Raw genomic sequence first — 15,974 nt, 5'->3', positions numbered from 1 at the left:
CTATGCGGTCAAGGGGGTTTCGTCTCCAATGTCAGCCATATCTCAAGGTCTACCTTATCTACGAGTAGCATGTGAGTGTTTGATATAGTCCGCATAAGTTTGATATAGTTTCAGATTGTGTCTGAATAGTCTTAAATTACCCGCTTGTCAGTCACAACTGGACAACTTCGAAAAGATGCGGTCATCTATCGGTACATCACGCAAGTCAAGAGGGACCATCACTTTCGTTGTTGTCCCATTGATCTTCATCCCGAGGATTTCTGCCACCTGCGTCTGCTACTTGGGAAAGGCACATATCAGGAACTGAATTGACTTTTAGAATATGGTGTCCGACCCACGAATCTATTGCACAGTTATTGTTTTATGCTATTGATTGCTATTCACTCACTCGGATGGTTTGACAGATACACGTTATCGCCTTATATTGAGCGCTGTCTACTATTGGGCAATGAAATCTTCGAAACAGTGACCTCATAAACATTAGGCTTCATACGCAGCCGAATTACTTCTGTTGAACTATCGACTATCCTTATCTGACTAGGCGAATTTTGTTTTACAACACCGAGACTATTGCTCATTCTCCCACACAACACGATCATAACGCTTCTTCTGAAAGCCTCAATCATCTACCTTAATGCGCATTCGATAAACTTTGGATTCCACTTGGTTCAACCCTCATCAAAGTCAGGTTCAGCAAAGCATCGTTACACTACATACAAGTTATACATTCTAATACTTGTGAAACATCGTTAAGTTGGTCTTATCAGACGTTAATTAACAATATCAATCCTTCATTCAGACATTTTAAATGAATGCGTAGGACCCTGAGAGTTATGCATTAAGCATCATTCTTACCAGCCGGATATGTTTTGTCGGGATAACACCAAAAGGTTCATTGCGTTGTATAGTTTTATCAAGAAGATACAAGTGTTGGTGTCTTTGCAGTCGAAGAAGACCTGGACAATAGCTTAGAATTATTCCAAGCGCTTGAATACTATTAGTCATAGCTTTTAAAATTCTTTACTGAATGCTTCACTATAACCCTTTTTGCAGGCTACTGTAACAACATGGCAACACGGACCAATAATGTGAAAAACATGGCGCCTGTACCATCCATTGGGGTCGCTTCTTCGTCAAGCGTAAGTTGCATCACGGAAATCTTTCTAAACGATACACCCAACCATTTAACGCCAGCAACGATGGTTATGTTGCGAGCCTATCAAATGTATCGAGACGCTGACATATGCGACTTTACGATCACAATAAACGATTCGGAGGATGGAAAATTCGATGACGTCGTAGTAAGGTACACATTCGTGCAGCATTGGCGCAAAGAAGCATTGTTTATAGACGCGAAGGATTGGTACATACCCGCTTACGAGCATGAACACGGAACGGAACGTGTTATTACGAAGGAAACCTTAATGTCTAACGCAGACGCAGGAGCTAAACATTCGATAGCCAAATATTTCATCTCCTTTCTTCACGTCAAGCCCTTAAATAATTGGGAAGACGTTGATAAATACGTTGTGTGTACTAACTCACGGCTCGAACATGCAGCTGTAAACTATTTCAACGAGCTGGTACCTGAAAATAATCACATTCTATCGTTTACTAACGCTCTGTCCTCGATATGCTACCAGCTTAATCCTAACAAATTACCTAACGATTACGATAATCAACTAAAAGACGCCTGCTTGAAGGTCCTAGCAGAGCTAATGGTTTCACACATTGTCCATCGCAAATTGATCTCGGACGAAACCCCACTGTTTGACGTGTACGCAGATTTTTTTCAATGGCTGTTTAGAGCCGGCTAAAGGCAAACCCTACTACTGCTTCCAATTTTCCTCAAAGTTTCGTTTCTGCATAGAGCACGATTACAACGACATGATGACAAAATTTAATCACTTATTGCAACTGGAATATCAAAAGCAGAACGGGAAGTGTGAGTCTTATCTAGACGAGGAATTAATGGTTCAGTGGTCCTTATTATTCCGAGAACATTGGCACAGCAATCGTGATTCACGAATAACTACTCGTTTGGCCGACTTTTACAAGGCGTTCATCCTGGTGTGCTGCCCGCACGGTGAGAAATCGTTGCACAATAAGACGCTGTGGGAGATAAAACAGCTCAGCAAGACATCATCCAACGCGGAACAGGAAACGATTTTTAAAGAGCTTCAGAATAAGCTAATGGATGCACTGCAGAACAAAAAACCAATCGGCCCACACTGTGTAGGAGATGCGATAAACATTACGATGCATGCCGGGAACATGCTGAAGTTCGTAACATGCAAATACTTGCAATCACTGAAGGAGCAATGCTCTATGTTCATCATTAATCGCGATCGTCTTAAAATGACGGGACTATACACGGATCTCTTAAGCGGCTATTCGCGTGACATTTTGCCCTACCGTGGCAATGGTGATGTTGTGCTTAGTATGGCGACCATAGCGCAAACACTAGAGCTCGTACCATCATGTGAGGCTGTGTTTATCGATAGCATCAACCCAGAGATCGCTCAACACCTTGATCAGCTACTGATGCAACCCTCTGATGTATTTCAATCTTCGCTCATTGTAATAGCTATAGCGGCAAAGCTAGACAATGCCACGCAACATCGCCTGGAGAGACTGATTGCAAACGGCGATGCAACATGGAAACAGCGAACCACCGTGAAGATAATTGTACTGCAACAATCAACTATAGATCATCACGGCGAGATCCTCGTATCTGACCTCACAAGCGATTGTCGGCAGGAGTTGTACGAACGGTACGCGACCCTGCATCTGTTTGGCACACGCACTACGCTCGATGCAATGGTTTTGCCGACCGATAGTTTGGCACACTTAAAGTATGTACTGGACACTAGCAACGACACCCAAGGGAAGGAAAATGTCAACATACACCAACAAAGATATGACAAAATCCATTCCTGGTACATTCATCGTGAAATTAATTCAAGATATACATTTAATTACTGCAATTTCTGCACCAGTATAAGTAAACACCTGACCGAAGAATGCTTCGAGTTGGATTCTTATCAGTTTCACGAATTGAAAAAATTTCAAAGGTGGAGGAACACCTTTCATTCTTCACGGCAAAAGGAACACCATTATAATCTATGGGAAACGGAGGAAAAAATAACAAATCTGGATGATGTATCCGGCGCAGGAAAGACGGCATACTTCACCTGGCTCGCCCGGGATCTACAAGCGCAATTTCCATCGCTGTATGTGATGCACTTCAATGCAGCAGAGCACAGTTCATCGTTAGAGTGGTTAGCGTTCGACGATCTTCCAATTAAGATCGATACGGAAGTTATAAGAATGCTATTCCGGCTGTACCGTCTGGCATGTACCGACCGACACGTGGATGCCAGGTTGACGCTGGAAGATATCCATGAGGAACGAAGGCTAACCGATCGCTTAGCGAAACTGATTACCATTGCTGACGGGATGGTGCTGCTGGATGAGAGCCAGGCGAGCAAGTTAGCCTTAACATCAAACCAACTGATTCAGCTACGACTATTCCAGGAAAAGGTTTACCTTTGGCAGGTAGTCTTCATGCTAGATGGAGTAGATGAAGTGGAAACTAGTCTCAGAACACCGATGTTACGGTTTGTTGGAGTTTTGGCGGATATAGGTGGAGCTCGTAAAATATTCGTTTCGACTATTAAGACAAGGCATGTTTTCCGATTCCCATACGCTTACACATGTGAACTGAAACCATTTTACGAGGATGATGCGTCACTGCTGCTACATAATTTGCTTCTCCAGCAGTTGAATGGATATCGTCACTATGTCGAGAAGCAAACACAAAACGCGTTGTTACCTTTTCTGTACTACGTCGTTTCCGATGCAATGCGACAGGATCAGAATATTCCACTGCTGCTGTACATGGCGTATAGTCGCTATCTACCAGCGATTAAACGCTGTGTAAACTTCAAGAAACGGCTGGTGCATGGAAGCATAAGAACGCACTTGCGAAACATTGACACTTTTCTAGTGCTCAAGCAATTCATCGATGAACAGCTTGGTACAAAGTCACTACTGCCACCTGGTGTAACTAATAAGAAGCTGGCAATACTAAACACGCCGAAACGTCAACTCGCTTTGTTAGCCGTGCACACTGTGCTTGATAAGCAGTACACCGATCGTTTGCTCACCGCCGACGAACGAACAAATGCAATGAAGCTCGCGAGGGATTGCAATGTAGGTAAGCTGAAGGTAGAATTTTTAACGACGAATCGTGACGGCACGGCAAGGTTTACCAATAAACTGTTTGCGGAATATTTTGCCGCCTGTTGGTTGTTTGAAAACCGATCCCGCCTCGGTAGTAAACGTAACGTCAAGTTTGCGTGCAAAATTATGGTAACGAGCAATTCTCCGTTGCGCTGGATGTTCGATCGAATCAGTATTGAGGGCTGTGCAGGAACGTACGCACATAGCTTATTGTGTTGGTGTGTTGCCCAGAGGCATAATTCAATGTCTTACTTCATCGAAGTGCAAAGATTAGATCATGTCCCAGGCAAAGACGCTACTGGACGAACGATACTGCATTGGCTGTCGTCGGTTGCCAATAGGTCACTCGCAATGCTGTTCGAAATAATACCAACCGAACAAATCGATGCAAAAGACGAACTCTTCCACTGGAGTGCTCTGGATTATGCGTTTGCTGCCGAGCAATGGCCCATCATGCGCAACTTAATACAACTCGGTGCAAAAGTCAACATCGACGTTTGGGTGGACCAGTTACGCTCATACGATTTGGTGGAGCTGTTCAATCGGATGGCACAACTTGAACACCGGCTAATGCGGCGCAGAGATATTTATTCATCAGAGGGCAAAATCATCAACGACGGCGTACTCGCCCGGCATGTACTAAGTGCAGTAAACAGTGGAATAGTACAACACTTACTTTACGAGAAGAACATTGACATTCGCAAACCACTAGCGGAACTGAGCGATTTGAACGTGTTAGAATACTGTGCAAAGCGAAATCTGTTCCGTTTACTTGAACATTTTATTTCCTTCGCCGACGCATCGAACCAACTTCTTGGCGTTATTGGTCCACGTCTGTACGAGCTGTCAATCGAACACAATGCGTACAATGTAGCGATATATCTTATGGACCAATGTGGCTTCCGTTCGAATATCATCACTGAACACGATCGCAGCAAATGCATATGCGAATGGGAATGCATCTGCCAGTACGAAGCATCCGACTTTCTGCTCTTTACGATGGAACTTAAGAACATGGAATTGTTCCGACTATTTTTCAATAAATTTTGCGCACAGTGCCAATACACCTGTACTAAAGATGAGGATATTGTTGAAGAATCATTCAGGTCAACTCGCACAAATTTACGTCAAATTCCAGACGACGTTAATCGGCGTTTTATGCAAACCATTGCAATTGTTCTTAGTGAATCGTTGCACCGAACAAATTTTGACATCATCGACTATGTCGTGCAGAAAATCAAACGGGTTTCTAACCGGTTTTTGAGGGACGTAATTAGAATGGTAAGCTGTCAAAAATCTGTACTACCAGCAGCGTCGTCGTCCCTATTCAACTACCTGCTTGACAGAACAGACGATCTGCAGGCGGTCAATGATGCCGGACAAACTTTACTACACACCGTCGGCGCGACTGGGTGTACCGTCATGGTGCGCTGTTTGCTCGACAGAGGATTCGATCCGCTAAACGCCTGCACGAAGCTGAAACAAAACGTGCTTCACTACGTAGCGAGGGAGGTGGAAGATCGACACGCAGTCAAAATGTATCACCAGCTGCTACCGTACTGCTCGATCGACCAGTTTAACGTACCGAATAACAAGGGATACGATGTGTGCGATATTGCTATAATGAATCGAAAGTACAGATTGGCGAGAGTGTTGATCCATACGCTCGCTAACGGGAGCTCCACGCAAATCCGAGTATCTGCAGTGCTTGATAGCTTCAAGCGATTGTTGCAAGAAAATGCAAAAGTAAAAAAGAAAATTTAGGTATGGTAAAATCAGAAAAAAGATTAACAATATTAAAGATACTAGGTTTCCTAAAATCCTCACTTGAAAACACATACGATGATTGGAAGGATGTGTATGCCATTATTCACCATCGAATGCCCGTTGTATAAGAAGCGCTTATTAGGTTGAAATAGAAAGCCTGAAGCTCTAGTGCTAACCAGTTACTGTACTGAGAAACACATTGTGTGTTAAAGCTATTTTGTTAATTTATTTTTAACGTTTTAACGATTCGCTTATTAAAAGTTACAATTTACAAACAAACCATTTTACTTTTATTTACACATTTCTAATCCGATGCTCTTTTGATGGCATACGTTACTGGACGTTCGTTTCTTAAAATAGACAGCAGCTAGGCTTGGGTAAGCTAGTAACACATGAACATAACCGTACAACATGATCACGCACGCACGCACGATGCAGCATCGTTTTAATGTAACTTCTCTACCACTACGTTCGTCGTCGATTTCACCTTCAGGAAGAAGGGCGATTCCTGCTCGGGTAAAAAGGTGGACGGCCGTACCTGGTACACGCCGGCCGGTATACCTTCGAGGTCGAGCACGCAGAACCCAGACCGATAGACGCCGGTTTTTTGCGATACGAACGGTGCGGTGACGGTATCGTCCGCCAACGATACCACCGTCAAATCCAACCCCACCTGGTACACCTTGGGGCCGCGCAGCTCGATGACCAGATCACTCGTATCGGCCGGCCCGATGTGCAGGCGGTATAGTGGATTATTCTTGTACGTTAACGGATGGTTCAAACACCCGCCCGCCGATTTTCCCTTCCATTCACCGTTGAGCTGCAAATATGAAATGATAAATATGAATATGCTAATATGCTAATGAAGATAATTGAGTGAAATAAATAAATAAATCGAATCAAATCAACGTCTTAACTGGGCAACCCTACGCCAGCTAACCGGAACCTTAGCTCTTCCATACCCATGAAGATCGAGTCTTCGTTTGGACATCAAAAATAAAGAAATATATCTTCCTTGTGTAGCTTTGACCGAAAAGCTTCTAATGACCACATCTTTTATAGTGTGCCCTTCGCTTTTGGCTTCCAAAATATCGACTGCGGATCTTTGACAGAGCTTTTGGTAAACCAGTTCATCGTTTCTAGTTCCGTCAGTCCGAACCCTCTTTCCGCATGAAAGTAATAATTGCTGGAACGCTAAAATCAATCCAATTGCTGTCTAATGTAGAAGTAACAATTAAAAACTTACATTTTCCACCGTCGAATAGCGCGGGCCAAGCTGTTTCAGTTCAAACTTCGTTCTACTGTACGCCCGCAGCGAGTAGTAGATGGTGGCAGTTTTTTCATACTGTGACACCACCAGCGTGTAACGACGTTCCGCACCAGGATCGAGCCGGATCTTGCACAGGTAGTGCGGACTGTTGATGCGCACCCCGTCGATGTACGGTGGCGGATCGGTCGGATAATACACGCGTTTCCCATTGCTGTTGTACACCAGCACCGTGATGTATTCGTGGTTTTCGCGAAAATCCTCAATGCTGGTGATGTGGCGTGTCAGCAGTATCCAAACCGAACCACGGCCGGCCGGTACCGTGAGGCTAAACTGTGGATTGTCACCCACGTTATAGGCGTCCTTGGTCGGTCCCACGCCCGCACTCCACGATTGGTGAATGCAGTACGTGTACTGGAACAGTGCCGGATCCCAGTTCAGGTAGAACACGTCGAAAAAGTTCATTATCGAACGGTAGTCGATCCAGAACACTCCATTATCGTACGTGGCTGCCATTTTTGGATCATACCCGAGTGTTCGCTGTAACTCCGGCGTCCAGTGGACCACATCCAGCTCGGAATAGTTACCGCGCCACCGTAAATGGGACCAGGGGTTCTTAAGCTGCAATAGCTTCACACCATCTACCTCGCGCATATCCAGCACGGCATAGGCGTGGGTAGAAACGAGACCCGTACGTTCCGCTTCCGCATCCGTCAGTTCCCCCGTGGCTACCGTTACCAGGCAACGGCCCATACTAAGCCCTTCCTTTAGCCGATCGAACACAGCGTCCGCATTAAAGTCGGGTTCGTTCGATTTTACCAACGCTCGTTCCGGTATCCAACCGGTCAACGCGTGAAGATCGATGTTCTGCAAAGAAAGTGAAACTCAATTGAAGATCTGTTAAACCCACCCTACCCTGTTCCACCCATACATACACTGTTCGAACCGGGAAAATCGTACCCTCCCATCAGCTTCATGTACGCTTTCTCCAGCAACGACACCCAAAATTCATTCTTATTGCTCGAATACGAACACAGCAGCTGATTGTACCGGCCGAGCGGAAGGTAGTCATCGATCACCACCTTTCGCGGTATTCCATTCACATGCATCCGAATCGAGTACTTGCCACTCGGGTTATATATCGGCTCATCCTTGCTGTTGCGCGGATAGATAATGGAGGTAAGAATTCGACGTTTAAATTTCTTCTCAAACTGAGACGCAACGGCCAGCGAAGCAACAAAGCTACAGTCCGAAACGATCGTCTGCCGGATGCTGTAGAAGTCCGCGTGATCACCAACAATCAGCTGGGGGTTTTCGCACAGTTCACTGACGCGTACCCAGTTCACAAGGTCACGCTTCTGCTTCGGGGCCAACTCCAGCAAACCGTCCTTATCGGTGAATGGCATCGGGAAGTGAAACTTCTCCAGCAGATCAATATCCATGAACGGTACGTAAACTTTCGCGTTAATGTGCGAGGTATGCTCGAGCACCTTTTTCTCCTCACTCGTGTAGGCATGCCGGTTTCCGCTGATCTCCAGCACGGGACCGGCACGCGAAGGGCTAACTGTGGTGTTGAAAAAGGACATCTTGCTTTATTAAGGCCATATAATTTGTTTTCACTTGTTCATACCTAAACCTGCGCTACTTCGCACTGGCTGCAGTACTGTCGGTGTATGACTCACGGATGGCTGTGGTACCACCTGTCCAGTGTACTTGATTCCTTTCAATTCTTCCGCTCGCTCCAGTGCCTGTTTTGCGAACTTATTCAACTTGTCACGCTTTTCTCGATCCTCCAGGCGGAGAATCTTCTCAACCGCCTGTCCATAAAGATCAATGGCTTCATCCTTCTTGCCCGCCTCATCGGCATCTAACGCACGGCTAAGAATGGAACGAATTTCCCCTTCACTAGTCATCAATGCACGAGCCTTCTACGATGGAATGTCTTTAATATATAAGAACTGTTTTGGCATGAGTCACTAACCGATATCGAACCGAGACACAGAGATTTTCCGGGATTGAATGTAAAACAACGAACACAGAATTTATGGATTAACGTTTAGCACGACCGTGAATGCGTGACTCAGCTGCTGGATTTGTTTTTATTTACATTGTGCAGTCTGTCAAAATCGTGTTCGGATGAGCATCCCTGCATTACGCCACTGTTTATGCTCCTACATTGTACAACTGCCAACAAACTGCTTTTGTTAAGATTTTAAACTAAAAATACGCTTCTCGAGAAGCATCTCATTTGGAAATAATTCATTTAATGTTGCTTAAGTTTATGTGCTTCATTTAGCTACATTTTATGTTTGTATTTGGTATAATTTATGACCTATTATGTGGCTTGCATCTTGCAGTGTATTTCATCTGCCGGTTTTATTCTGCTGTCACAACAGACACTTTGCCGCCAATTGTGCGTTTTATTTTTATTTTCCCACTTTCAGTTCATCCAGCTACGGAATAATGACGACCGATAAAGGGTTTGAATTAATAAGAGAGTACGAACGTTCGACCGATCCAATACCAGCGTTTAACGTGTGTAAACACTCGTGCCAAGGGAGTTGCGTAGTGAATCGGATTCAAATTCTCCTTTTCTTTGCCATTTTCCAGGACGATGGCGTGCGATCAGTACTGGAGGACATAACAAAGATATACCAAGAAAACTACCTACATGCGTGAGATGTTTGTTTAATTGTTCAACCGATAACCTAAACTAACTCGCTGTTTCATCCTTACATTCGATTCTCCCTGTTCTACACAGTACAACGTTCAATCAAACAGGTGATCGGAAATTTCTTCCCCTCGTTATGTACCGGCACAATCTGATAAAGCGACAGAAACGGTGTGCGCTGGCGTACCTTGCAAACCGTTTGTTCCGTTTGAAACGTCTCCGATGGCACGTGGGCCCTATTTTGCCGCCGGAAATTAAGGCCTGCATCAACGAACCGGAATCGGTGTGGTTCAACAAGTACTCGAGAATACTCGCCGAATATATGGCCTCCATCCACGACGGGTACGGGTTGAATCTGACGAACGACATCAAACCACCGAAATCGCTCTACATCGAGGTTCGTTGTTTGACCGATTACGGGAAGTTTGAGCTGGAAAATGGAGAGATTGTACTGCTCAAGAAAAACAGCCAGCACTATCTACCGAAGCAACAGTGTGAACAGTTAATTCGGCAAGGCATTCTACAGCACATTACGTAGGTATGTTTCATTGAACAATCCGTTGCTCATCATTCATTTATATCGCAACCTTCTCATAATCACCCGATAATCACCCCGTAACCTTGTGAATAAATGTAACATTCTCCTTACAAAACTACAACCTTCCTGAATGTGTCACTTCGAAAATCACACACATTGCACTGGAATCCGGCATCAGCTAACTGGTTCCCTTTTAAGCACAGATAACAAAACACATGTTTGCAGCCCATGTGATGTGGAAGAATTACTCGTTCATTGCAGTACGCACATTTTGTCTCCGTATTCAGCTCAACCCGTTCGTCCTGTCGATGTGGCGTTTCGAGCCGCAACAAATTCCTTATATTTCGCTTCAATGCATGATAGTTTACGAAGGGAATGGTGATTCCGAGCAGCTCCATAAAGCCAGCCCAAACCAACTCACGCGTCATGTACGAGTAACCGATATTCCGACGCTTTGCTCCATCCAACGACCGATGGTTGATACGCAACAGACAGTCCAGCAGCGAAGGCCTCGTACCCGATCGTAGAAATTTAAAAAAGTTGACCAGATTAAACAGAACCAGAGCATTCTCTGTCAGCAGTACCAGCTTTTGCAACCGTGACCAGCTGGTTAAACGATACTGGCAGATTTCTTTGGCGTATGGTAAGGCTATAGTTAGAAAGTAATGGAATGCTAACTTTTCCACCGGTAGTTGATCTTTCTCGTAGGTGATTGAAAGCATCTGCTGTCCAAAGGTAGCGTATGAAGTACGGATCGAAAAGTTCCATAGTGCGGAGTTTAGCACAAAATTGATCTCCGGCTGCAGGTGACTCAATAAACCGGGCTGTAAATAGAAAGAACAAGGTATAATTTAGAAATTGTCCAATCATTGGTAAACCTGCGAGTTAACTTCCTACCGGTAGGACCTGCAGAACGTTTTGTATCTGCTGCCGCAGAAGGTTTGTTATCTCATTGTCCAGCTGTATAGAGTCGAGCTGAAAAAGAAATACCATGAGCAGAATAATGGTTTTAGTGGTTTAAAGGAGCACTAACCTGATTCACCCGGGGCACAAAGTTTGTTTTAATCTTTGCAGTGTTCTGGTTTGTGGTTCCCATCATTGCTGTGTTTATTTATGTTTTGATTCCCAGCTTTCATAAAACGCTCTGCATTATCAGCTCGACAAATTGTTACGCAATGCGCAAATAACATACATGTCTAATTTTCGGTAAGCGAAAAGAACAATAAATTATTGATAAAACATAAAAATAACCTGTAATATTAAAATATTACAGATTAGTTTTCCAATTAGCTAAATAGCAGTGGCGTTATATTTTGACATGCCCTTATGTTTCTTGCGTTACGGATCCAGCAGCTTACATGACAGTGGTCAATTTCATCATGACTTGTCCATTTCTATTGTTTTTTCGTTACATTTTTGAGAAATAATGCCTGCGAAATCTTCATCAGCATTTAAAAAAATAGTTTAGCGGCCACCCTTGAATAGTAAAACCGAAATTGGCGCACGTAAACCTTCTTGCTTGAGCACCATTGAACAACAAACTTCAAAAATCCATTCAACAGACTGTCATTGCATGTGTCCATACGGCCCTTCTGGCGTGCAACCGATGGTGACGTTGCCTGTGCTTTTCGTACTTCGCATTCGACGTGGAATCAAAAGCGGACACATAGAGAAAAAGGAACATAAACTTCAGCCAAGAAAGCCACAACGCGTACACTCGTATTTCATTGCGTCTTTGAATTCTGCTTACGCTAGTTCGCCTGTTATTACAAAAAAACAATTTATAGTCCCGCTAAAGGTAGGTCAATCGCACGGTGAAAGTGTTGCAGAGGGAAAAAAATCCTAAACTAATTGACTTTCTCTACAGTGAAGAAATGGATCAATTGACAAAATTCTACGAACCCGGCCGCTCGTTTGCCAAGGACTCAATTCGACTGATTAAGCGCTGCACCAAGCCCGACCGCCGGGAGTTCCAGAAGATTGCTATCGCCACAGCCATCGGATTCTGCATCATGGGATTCATTGGTTTCTTCGTGAAACTGATACACATCCCGATCAACAACATCATCGTCGGTTCATAAGCTGGTGGTGTTATGTCTGTGTGTGCTTGCGTTCCCTTTTTCCCGTTCGTACATCAATTATCCTGCGAATAGAAGAAATAATCATCCTCCCCAAATCTTCATCGACTGAAAATCGACGTTTCCCTATTCCGTATCCGATACGTCGCGGCCACTGTAGCCCGCTCCTCGCTTACCCACGATTCCAATAATAATCTCGCACGAATACGTTTGGCGATATGTGCGGGAGCTCCATCGTGGCACTCTGGAAGCTGACGGTTGTAACTGCACCTGTGCTGTTCGGAACGAATTGATGGCGCTTCGGATCCCGTAATATGATAGTGTAATAATCCTGTTTTTCATGCGTTACATATTAGAAGTAATCATTTTTGTGACCCGCTGCGTGCAGTAGCGCGAGTTGCGTATATTTTGTGAAAACGAATAAATAATTTATTGTTTCACTAAAGTAACCTCTCCAAGGCCAATATCGCTTCAATAATCCGCAGCACCTTGAAAGAATCATGCTGAACGAGAACGTGTTTCACACTCAATTCGAGTTTCGAATCAACTATTCATGGGAAAGCAGTAAATCGTCCGAAATAGCCGGGTGTACCTTTTTTAATTAAATCGAGATTGGCTACGTGTTGCTTAGAAGGTGGTCTGAGTTGCCATGAAGCTGTAAACATAAACTAGAAAAACAATAATATTGTGCCTGTGAACGCAGAAGAAACTTAATGCTTCTCCAAAAACCACAGAACATTTCTTCCACCGGTTCGTTTTTCAGCTATTTACAATTGTTCAGCTGTTTGTTAATTGTCTGAAAATCTTGTAATAAAAGCTTCATAATGCATGAAATATGAATAGTGAGAACAAGTGTCTTACTACCCCTGCATTACTACAGTACCGAACATGCAAAAGCAACATCGAATGTTTCATCAGGTAGAGCTCTAAAATTGTTGCATGCAACATGTTGCTGACAAAGTGTAAGGTTCCTGTGACTTTTGTTGCCGACTGAATTTTGTTGCCCATCTTCTTTTTGTGAGCAACGAAAAGGGTGATTGTATTGTATTAGTAGCGTCGTGGGTCTACACACGACAGGATCGATCCAAAATCGCATCCGGATCAATAATTCGACGATCCGGCTACGGGTAAATAAAGTCAAAGAAAGCCAGAAATGGCAGGCATAGACCTCTTGAGATTGTTGTACCAATAAAAAAGAAGAAGAGCAACGCCACCAAAAATTTCAGAACTTATCGACTTATGATTTATTTGCTTCAAAAGTGATACCAGTGTTACAGTCAACGCAGCAAAGCATAATTCTACCAGGCATATATTTAATAAGACTGATACCAAATATTTACTACTTGCGGTATGCTATTTGAATACATCCGAAATATGCTTTTTAAGTATACGCTGTACTATTTTAGTAGGCAGGAATACGCTAATTTGGTACGCGGTATACTAGGAATACTAGATTAGTATTTTTCAGTATATTTTCAGTTCAGTACTCCCCGTACCAAATGACCCATACCAATTGTTTCTAGGTCTATCTCTTTTAGACTTAATTTTACATGGTTAAAATTGTATACTACAGTATTGGTATACTGGTATAGGTATACTATACTCTACTATAGGTTTACGCAAACTATACTACTACGCTATGTTCAAGTTAAATAACTATTACTTCTCCAGGAATCCATGAATCAGTGCTACAGCCAAGGCATCAAAGCATAAATCTGCTGTACTAGGTATATACAGGTGTAGCGACCAGGACGCCCCTGGTCGCTACACAGGCATTTCCCGAGATAAGCGGTTCCTCTTATACGCGGATTCGGAGATACGCGGTTTTGGAAATTTGAAAGATGAGCTAGTTTATAGCACAATATCTAAACAAAAAGGTTAAAATTTGGTTAAAATAACCTTTTTGTCTTATAAAACATTTCTTTCCAACTTATTTTAATGTAATCTATCTAAAAATCGCCTGATTCGCTGCATAAATTAAATACAGAGAAGGAAGTCGTCTCTGTGACTTTGAGGTACAAAAAAATTGCACCAGGATTCGACTTACGCGGAATTTCGAGATACGCGGATTTTCCCCGGTTATAGCGGTCCGCTATAATAGCGTATCTCGGAGACTGCCTGCATATGGGAATACTAAATTAGTCTTACTCTTACCGGATGACCCATATTAATTTGGGTACCGATACCCATAGTGTTTCATGAGCAGTTGTTGTTGTACTCCATTATTTACTTCTCTTTTTATATAGAGCAAATTTAATCAAACCAGACAATCAAGAGTCTAGAGACGCAGAATTTTGTGAAGCATAGTCCCAATGGCCAAGATGCCATCAAATGCTAATAGGCAAAATACGTAATATTGCCATAAACTTCAGGCAACTGTCCTGTCGAATGAAGAGGCATATTACCAGGCACATCTGATAAAATGGCACCGTATGAAATCTAAACATGTATGTACATGTTAATGGAAAGTTATGACTCATATTTACTGTATCGGTAGAAGAAGTCAGAAAAACTCATGTGTAACCAGTAGTACCTGAATGGGAATATCTGATAGGGAATGACCTTAGACATAAGCAATCAGACGCAATTATGTGTAGTGCGTACAAAAAGCAGGATAACGGATAGGGGTGTAATCTGACGCAAGATTCTTAAGAACTGCATAGGTGTAATTTGGAGTATAGGCAGTCCCCAAGATACGCTATTATAGCGGACCGCTATAACCCGTGAAAATCCGCCCCAGTTAGCCAAAACCCGATATCCGACCCTTCTAAGACCGATATAGGACGGTCGTATAGCGGTCTTAAAGCATTACTTACAGCAGCAATTATAAGACTCCGTGAAATATATAAAACGGGCCATAATTATAGCATATGAACCATAAAATTGAAATATTTCATTTTTGTCGTGAAATTTCCAACGCAGTTTCATTTCTTACAAAAGTTTAAATGAAATAATTCAACCGTTAAATTCCTTCGTTGAAATATATTCGTTCTTTATTATTTATTCGTCAAATTTGTGATGACAATTCACAAACTTAACGAAATTCGTGTTCTCTCTTTGGAGCATTCGTTGTGCGACCAATCATCCATACAATTGTCCTACTTGCAAATGGTTATCGTTAGATTCTCGTCAATTCGAAGAATTTTGCAGCAAGCCTTTTCAATCGAGTTTTACACATCCAGTTGCTTTCTATTGTACTGTGCCGTAAACTGAAATAAAAATAATCACAGAGAAACGAATCATCTCCGATCGTTGTACACCACAAGTTTTCCTAGTTTTACAGTATTTTCATGTCGGAAAGTGCAAAGTAATCTTACCTGTTGCCAGATCGATGTTCGCAAAGGTTCGTTCTCCCTTCTTGTACTGAAAGCTTTTCTCCACTCTAGTACGACGCCTGTACAGCATACC

At 43.1% G+C, this 15,974-nt stretch overlaps 5 protein-coding genes across 6 annotated transcripts; 3 read left to right on the top strand and 2 right to left on the bottom strand.

Annotated features, from left to right (window-relative positions):
- Positions 1–1,097: 1,097 nt before the first annotated feature.
- Positions 1,098–6,280, top strand: LOC128299639 (uncharacterized). The gene is made up of 3 exons (XM_053035659.1): positions 1,098–1,777; positions 2,013–5,991; positions 6,048–6,280. The coding sequence occupies exons 1-3, from the start codon at positions 1,098–1,100 to the stop codon at positions 6,138–6,140; spliced, it is 4,752 nt and encodes a 1,583-aa protein (XP_052891619.1). The 3' UTR covers positions 6,141–6,280.
- Positions 1,301–10,488, top strand: LOC128296787 (DNA replication complex GINS protein PSF1-like). 2 transcript variants are annotated; one of them, XM_053032272.1, is made up of 4 exons: positions 1,301–1,306; positions 9,724–9,814; positions 9,890–9,954; positions 10,041–10,488. In XM_053032272.1, the coding sequence occupies exons 2-4, from the start codon at positions 9,743–9,745 to the stop codon at positions 10,486–10,488; spliced, it is 585 nt and encodes a 194-aa protein (XP_052888232.1). In that variant the 5' UTR covers positions 1,301–1,306; positions 9,724–9,742. The 2 variants fall into 2 exon arrangements, with proteins under 2 accessions (XP_052888232.1, XP_052888231.1); XM_053032271.1 differs by lacking the exon at positions 1,301–1,306 and having other exon boundaries at positions 9,743–9,954.
- LOC128296785 (calpain-7-like) lies at positions 6,292–9,357 on the bottom strand. Its single transcript, XM_053032268.1, has 4 exons — positions 8,910–9,357; positions 8,215–8,843; positions 7,259–8,146; positions 6,292–6,832 (listed from the first exon to the last, which is right to left on the bottom strand). Exons 1-4 carry the CDS (start codon positions 9,190–9,192, stop codon positions 6,458–6,460), a joined length of 2,175 nt encoding a protein of 724 aa, XP_052888228.1. The 5' UTR covers positions 9,193–9,357; the 3' UTR covers positions 6,292–6,457.
- Position 10,489: 1 nt separating the features above from the next.
- Positions 10,490–11,678, bottom strand: LOC128296786 (peroxisome biogenesis factor 2). Its single transcript, XM_053032270.1, has 3 exons — positions 11,522–11,678; positions 11,386–11,463; positions 10,490–11,312 (listed from the first exon to the last, which is right to left on the bottom strand). The coding sequence occupies exons 1-3, from the start codon at positions 11,585–11,587 to the stop codon at positions 10,596–10,598; spliced, it is 861 nt and encodes a 286-aa protein (XP_052888230.1). The 5' UTR covers positions 11,588–11,678; the 3' UTR covers positions 10,490–10,595.
- Positions 11,679–12,112: 434 nt separating this feature from the next.
- On the top strand, positions 12,113–13,015 carry LOC128297120 (protein transport protein Sec61 subunit gamma). The gene is made up of 2 exons (XM_053032689.1): positions 12,113–12,286; positions 12,356–13,015. Exon 2 carries the CDS (start codon positions 12,363–12,365, stop codon positions 12,567–12,569), a length of 207 nt encoding a protein of 68 aa, XP_052888649.1. The 5' UTR covers positions 12,113–12,286; positions 12,356–12,362; the 3' UTR covers positions 12,570–13,015.
- Positions 13,016–15,974: the final 2,959 nt, after the last annotated feature.

This window comes from Anopheles moucheti, chromosome 2 (assembly GCF_943734755.1).
Source record: "Anopheles moucheti chromosome 2, idAnoMoucSN_F20_07, whole genome shotgun sequence".
Classification (NCBI taxonomy): domain Eukaryota; kingdom Metazoa; phylum Arthropoda; class Insecta; order Diptera; family Culicidae; genus Anopheles; species Anopheles moucheti.
This window is presented reverse-complemented; position numbering and strand designations above follow the sequence as displayed.